This window comes from Rhincodon typus, chromosome 33 (assembly GCF_021869965.1).
Source record: "Rhincodon typus isolate 14 chromosome 33, sRhiTyp1.1, whole genome shotgun sequence".
Lineage (NCBI taxonomy): Eukaryota > Metazoa > Chordata > Chondrichthyes > Orectolobiformes > Rhincodontidae > Rhincodon > Rhincodon typus.
Genome location: NC_063364.1, coordinates 4,721,761 through 4,729,249, shown reverse-complemented (window position 1 = coordinate 4,729,249; position 7,489 = coordinate 4,721,761). Strand labels below are relative to the sequence as shown.

Below are 7,489 nucleotides of genomic sequence, written 5' to 3'. Positions count from 1 at the left end.
TGTGTGGGCTTCTTTCCATGGTCTAAAGATGTGCAGGTTAGGTGGGTTGGCCATATTAAATTGCCCCATAGTGTCTGGGGATATGCAGGCTAGGTGAATGTTCCATGGGAAATATAGGGTAGGGTGAGTGGGTCTGGGTGGGACACTCTTTAGAGGGTTGGTTGTAGACTTGATGGGCTGAAAGGCCTGTTTCCACACTGTAGGATTCTAAGTGTTGATCTAGTCTTCACTCAAAATCTGTGTTACATCATCAGATTAAGTGGAGCCTGTCACAGCTTCAATATTGACTCTTTCAGACACGTTACCTTATACAGAACTAAATGCAAAAATGAAATGTTTTACTACGTTAAAGCACTAAACAAATCCATGTTGTTGGTGTGCCAACATTGTAAACTTACCTTATTGCCATGATAAGGCAGCTAGGGCTTCCAACAGATTGTGGAAAGAGCTGAGAGAATTTAGCCCAGAAATCAGAATCTGCCATCAACCACCAACCTATTAAACTGATGTAGGATCTTGGTGCAGTTATATTACATTGCAATAATATCATTCATATCTTGTACCACTAAGCCAGAGGAGTAGGAGCAAAGCACTTGAACTTTGGAAATTGTTACACCATTCAATAGGATCACAACCGACCTCAAACTTTTCACCTCCACTAACCTGCACTACCCCTTGATTCCTTTAATGTATTGATGATCCTGTCAGTGACAAGTTCCAAAGGTTCCCCGTCTTTTGAGTCACACTTTGTCACATGATTACGCACTCTAGTTCTAAACTCCCCAAACATGAGAGAAAACCGTTTTTCATCTAAATTGTCAAGGCCTCTAAGAATTGTACAGATTTCAGTGAGATTGTCTCTCGGTCTTCTAGCTTGAGAGGACATGATAAAAATGCAACATAACCACTGACTTCATCATTCTGAACAAGCAATGATTTGAAATTGGCCCAAATGGTAGTTTAACTGCAGCCTCTGTAAAAGCTTTCAACTTTTATATTACAGATTTTATTATTGAAATGTGAATTAAAAAGCTACTGTCAACTCACTACCATTGAATATTTCACTAACATTCTAACAAGAATGAATGGAGCTGCTGGAGGGTTTAAATGGGAAGATGACATTAATAACAATGATTTTGAACAATTTTTTAAAAAAATATACACCCAATACCATGTGCATAGACATAAATAAACAGCAAATGATCTGGCTGATAAATACGATTGGATTAAAAACAAAGTAATCTAGAGAAAAGCTTTTTGGCAGCAGCATTACACTGCAAGAAGGCTTTGCTTTTATTTTGATTCCAAATGGCAGCAAATCAAGTCATTTTCTAAACAATATTTGTATTTGTATTGATTGCAATGTGATGTTCTGTTCTTAAAAACCAGAAAATGCTGCAAACAAGCATCAGGATTTTCAGAGTGCAAAAGAAAACACGCAATAAATATCACGGGTTCATCTTTCACAGCCTTGACAGTCACTACCCAGAATATTGGTCTGACAACTGGACTGCTGCCAGCATTTTTCTTTCTGTATATCCTCCCATTGAGATCTTGTTGTATAATGTCATACGTGTAACCAATGAGCTAGAAGTTTTGGATTAATGTTCCACTCCTGAACTTGATGGTTATGATGGTGTCTTTGTAATGCTGCCAAAAAGGTTGAGAGTCACTTTGTAAACTCTTCCAACACACACACCAAAGGCAGGTTATGAATGGAAGAAATTCATGGTCAACCATGACCATAGCTCTAGGCTACATCATGAACATGAATGGGCATGTTGCTACAGCTGGGTGAACTATACAATATGGCTATTTTATCCACATTTTAACTGCAATATTTTATGCATACTTCCATCAAGTCTGAATGCCAGTCCATTCTGATCCAAATCCATCTCTGACTAACTCATCTTCTGTTCTCAAAAGTGGAAATTGTTCATCAGAACTGTAGCTTGGGGGATGACTGGACTGAACAAGCCACTGTATGCATTCACTTGATATTCCCGAGTCAACTCTTTTAACCAACAAATTAACCAGTTCTTATATCATTGGTTTAACATTTAAAATAATAGGAGAACATTGTTTGGTTCATTGAATGTTCTGTACTAATATCTGCAGCATCCTTTTCTAGGATGCAGTATGGAAGATTCAGAAGTTAAAGCTGAAACATCATTTCCCACTTTTCTACATCAATATATGTGAAGCAAGCATACCCAGCATCACCAATGAATGAATTATTGATCCTCTGTTTCTGATGGTATCTAAGCAGGAATGCAATAGCCCATCAAGAATGGACTGGAATTCAGCAATTAGCTGGTAATAATGACATTCACATGTGCTGATGAGTTCATTTAGAGGGACAGTGGATTATCAATTAACAACACTGTTCCTGATTCAAAAAGATTTGAATTGTCTGAAACCTGAATGTACCAAGTTTTGTTTAGCAGATGAACATATCAAAAAACAGCAAAGCTCAGGAATAAATTCCAGAACAGTTGTGGGGTAAAGGGTCCTGCTAGCACATCAACTTCAAAAAGGAACTTTTCAATAAAGGGTTTTTTTTCTATTCGTGGAATGTTTTCAGTCATTGCTGTTAAAGGGAAGATGCCATCAGCCAATGGCTATATCCCAGGAATTGTAGCAAGTTTGTTGTAGACATCTTCAAAACAAAACAACCTGTTCAGACATGTTTGCAACATATGCCTGAGGCAGATGGGACTTGAACCTGGATTGTTTAGGACAGAAGTAGAGATAGTACCACTGTGCCACAAGAGTCCTGACAGCTTTGTTCAATGTTTACTTGTGATTAGATCAGTGTTTTGGTCTGTATTAGTGAGTTGGTTAGCCCAGTTGGCCTGCTGGCTAGGCAATGATTCACGCCAACACAGTGGGTTCCATTGGTGTCTGGCTGAATTAGAGCTGGGACATCCCTCCTAACCCTTCCCCTGAGATTGGAAGGCAATGGCTGACCAAAACAGGCAAGAAAAGAAGGCTTACTGTACTCAACACATTAACTGCTTCTCTCCTAATAGATGCTGCCAGACCTGCTGAACTTCTCCTGCACTTTCTGTTTTTGTGCAAGAACCTGGAGTAAATATGAGAGAACGAGCCTAGGACATGCTTTCAAAGCAGAGCACATGAAACAACATCAGTACTGGAGAAGCTCAGCAGGTCTGGCAGCATCTGTGGAGAGAGAAACAGAGTTATCATTTCAGGTCCTGTGACCCTTCTTCAGAACTATTCTGATTTTGTTTCAGATTTTCAGCATCTGCCGTTATTTTTGTTACATGTGGAATAAAATCTTCTCTAGCGTGGGGAAGAGAGGCTGGCTGGGAAATTGATTTGAAAATTCTTGTCAAACCATCCCGTCTTTTATTTGTGCGCAAAACATTTCGACTTGACTAATCATCCAGGCAATAAATAACCCCGGAAGACTAATGTAGTGCCACTGATTTGAATTATCAATAACTTTCATTAACTCTATTAAACTCTCCTATGTTAGACTCCTCCTGCTGGTGAATGGTGTCATTGCTCTTACCCAATTCAAATTGACATAGAGTCACAGTAAGTCATAGAGTTATACAGCATGGAAACAGATGCTTCCATCCAACCAGTCCATGCCGACCATAATCCCAAACTAAACTAGTCCCATCTGCCTGCTCCTGGCTCTTATCCCTCCAAAACGTCACTGATCACATTTTTGGCTCTGTCTGCTCATGTGCTATTAAGCAAATTTGAAAGAGTCAAAAAGTACTGCAAAACACTCAGCAGTAACAGAGTGTAGAGAGCGAAAATAAACAATGCACGTTTCAAGTCGATGGTACTTTCTCCTGTTAAGATCCAGGCATTGAGCTGAACTGCTAACTCTGTTCCTCCCTCTCTCCACAGGCGCTAGGTCAATTTCAGCTTTTCCAGCGCTGGGAGGAAATCGAGTGTTTTGCTTGAGCTGGAAGTTGGGAGCAGGGAAGAGCTGAGGGTTGATGTCTCCTTTAAGAGGCGGGCGGTGAGTGAGGTTCTCGCTGCTGTTTAGTGCTGGTCAGGGACTGCTTGGAGCAGTGAGTTAGCGTCAGAGAGCCTGGCGAGAGGAGAGAGTATGTAGTGTGTGGAGCTAGGCGCATGGTGTAACTGCAACGACAATGACTGAGGCAGCCAGCAACAAATCCTCAAAGACATCGCAGCGGCTCAAAAATATCCGCAAAAACTCCATCAGCCGCAGGATTTACTCGGCAGCTTATGAAGAGCATGAGAACAGGTGAGACCGAGTTTGGGAATGTGTATTTTGTTGGGGAATGCAGGGGGTTGGGGGGAGAGACTCTAGTTAAGAGAGAAATAAAGTGGTGCTTGTGATTAATTCCGTCCCAAAAAAACGTTCACTACAAATTTCCAGTATTTGGAGAGGTTTGAGAGGTTTGAGTTGTTTGGGATCTATCCCAAGTTCAGAATTAATCTTTACACTTCATTCTAATTAAGGTGTACTCAGATGTATAAGTAGGTGATTAGATGTACTTAGTCGTTTTAAATTTTAAATTAATAATTATTTACTTATATTTAAAGGATGTTACCGAGACTGGAGGGTTTGAGTTATAAGGAGAGGCTAGGACTTTTTTCCCTGGAGTGTAGGAGGCTGTGGGGCATAAATAAAATAGCCAAGGTCTTTTCCCCAGAGTGGGGGAGTCCAAAACTAGTGGGCATTGGTTTAAGGTTGAGGGGGAGGGGTAAGATTTTAAAAGAACCTAAGGGGCAACATTTTCACACAGAGGGTGGTAGGTATATGGAATGAGATGCCAGAGGTCATAGATCATAGAATCCCTACAGTGTGGAATCAGGCCCTTCAGCCCAACAAGGCCGCACTGACCCTTGGAGCATCCCACCCAGACGCATACTCCTATAACCCACCTAATCTAGGCATCCCTGAACACTACGGGCAATTTTTTAGTATGGCCTATCCACCTAACCTGCACATCTTTGGACTGGTAGAGGTGAGTACAATTACAACACTTAAAGACATTTGGACAGGTACATGGATAGGAAAGTTTTAAAGGGATATGGGCTAAGTACAGATAAATGGGGCAAGTTCAGTTTAGGGAACCTGGTCGGTGTGGATCAGTTCGGCCGCAGGGTCTGTTTCCATACTGTATGCCTCTAAATTATTATTTATTGGAGAAAGATTATTGGACATCATTTGCTTTTTACAAACTGCAGTAATTGGTAAAAACAGAACAGGAATGGATTGGAAGTGCTTTCTAAGTGAGTGCCTCCTTTGGTCAGTTTTGATGCTTTCGAGCCCTTGGATTTGAGACTGAGAGAAGTGCCTTTGTGTGTTTGTCTAATACAATCACAGTAACTCGGAGGATGATGAGCAGGACGACGAAAAGGCTGACTGCAAGGATCCAGAAGAAATCTTCCAGAATATTCAGATTCAGAAAGAAATTATCTCTAACATTCGCTGCAGACCCTGGTCAATGCGTCAGAAGCTAAAGGCGCTCAGGTAAGAAAAGAAAACCTTGCACCACTGGTTCCCAGGGCAAATCTCCCATCACTGTTCCTTCTGAGCTCACTGCAGAGTTATTCTTTCCCTGCCTGCCTCTGCTCAGATTTAATAATTCTAAAGATTTAATGGACACTTTGTGTCCCGGCAGCTGGTGGGTGCCCATCAATTACAATTCCACTCCTTTTGAGGTTCATCTCTGGTCAAAAATGTTTCGGGCATACGTGACAAGGGCATCTGAGGAGACACCTGAGAGATCTGTTTGCTTTTTGCAATGTCCCTTTATTCAGATTGTGTGAGACTTGCACCAGCAACATCCATCATTGTTTCAGGTTGTCACCTTTCTCACTGGATCAATGTTCCAACTGCTCAGCATCAGACACCCCCAGATTTGTCACCTCTCTAGTACATGCAATGCCATAATCTGAATAATAATACAACAGAGAACTGCAGATGATGGATATCTAAAACAAACAAAAACCAAAATTACTGGAGAAGCTCAACAGGTCTAGCAGCATCTGTGGAGAGCGAAAAACAGAGTTAACGTTTCGAGTCCAGTGACCTTTCTTCAGAACTACCATTAACTGTTTTATTAGCCATCAAGCACACAAACAGGTAGATTACTTTAAAATAAAGAAGGGTCATTGGTCTCAAAAAGTTGACTTTCTCTCTCCATGGATGCTGCCAGACCTACTGAGTTTCTCCAGCAGTTTCTGTTTTTATTGTAGAGTATGCATTAAGTCCATTCCTTACTTTAATGTTAGCCTGCAAGATGATAATTGAAACTGAGAATAAATATCTTTCTCAATCTCCCACTACTTCAGTTTGTCTTGCTTAAGTAACTTCCCAATCATAGGTATTTTTTGAACAATCTGTTCAGTGATATCAGTACACACCTCTGGAGCAGGTGGAACTTGAGCCCAAGCCTCCTGGTCCAGAGGTAGGGACACTATCACTGAACCACAAGAACCTGATACTGTCTTGGTCACAAATTTAGGAGTTTAACTGGTTTCTGATAACTTGCCAGTCTAATGGCTGAATCAGTTCAGCTCCATTTACAATGCTGCAAATCACATATCTAGATATGTAACTTCTCAACTACAATTTTACCTTTTGCAATTGTTTTCTGTTTCTCAAATTGGTTCTGCTATAAACTCATTGTATCAGTATTGTTCTGGGAGATTACATGATTGGCCGTGGCTGAGGATGTCTCCCTTTCTCTCAACTGTCTCTTGGAAGGAGAAGACAGCCAAGGGAGGAAGAGAGAAAAAAAAAGATGGAAAGTGAGAGAGGCTGTAAGGAAAAAGGGTGAAGTCAGTGAAAGGTAAAAGAGATGGAAAGGGGAAGTTGAAAGACTAAGGGAGAAACAGCAAAAACAAATTTAAAATTCACATTCCGCATTGATAGTCCACTTTGGGTCAGTCTGTGATCGATGTGAGGGATTGTGTTGTCCTCTGTGAGCTTTCCTCTTACTCTGGAATCTTAACTGTGCTGTTTCAGTCACTGTGGGTGTGCAGGACAAGCTTGGTGGATCACTTAACCTCATCCTGTTCTTGATGTTATTGTGGTTGTCATTCTGTTCTGTACTGTTGCACTGCAGGTATCATTTTGATTCTGTTTGTCAAACCATCTACAGTAATGTAACACTGCAGACTGATCATAGTCAGCCAATGCAGAATCAAATCCTAAAATTAAAAAATGGTAAAATTTAATAAAATATGCATTAATTGTTCTAATTTATCAGAAAACATAAGTAAACTGCAAAGCTGGAAATATGAGACTTAAAAATCAGAATGTGTCAATCAGAGAGGTTAATGGGTGAAACTTGTCAGAGGCAATGGTGCCAGTAGACCCTGTGACTTTGGAAATGAAAATCAAGCAGGTTAGAAAATGACTGAAAACAAAACAGAAATTGCTGGAAAAGCTCAGCAGGACTGGCAGCATCTGTGAAGGAAAAAACAGAGTTAACGTTTCGGGTCCGGTGACCCTTCCTCAGAACGG

The 7,489-nt window shown here is 40.8% G+C and overlaps 1 protein-coding gene across 1 annotated transcript in view; it reads left to right on the top strand.

The window, feature by feature from the left end:
* The first annotated feature begins 4,011 nt into the window (after window positions 1-4,011).
* The window catches only part of LOC109917311 (transmembrane channel-like protein 3), a 53,926-nt gene continuing 50,448 nt past the window's right edge, over window positions 4,012-7,489 (top strand). Inside the window, exons 1-2 of the mRNA XM_048615953.1 lie at window positions 4,012-4,252; window positions 5,342-5,488. Coding sequence (XP_048471910.1) covers window positions 4,137-4,252; window positions 5,342-5,488 — 263 coding nt within the window. The 5' untranslated portion in view covers window positions 4,012-4,136. The remainder of the gene's footprint in view (window positions 4,253-5,341; window positions 5,489-7,489) is intronic.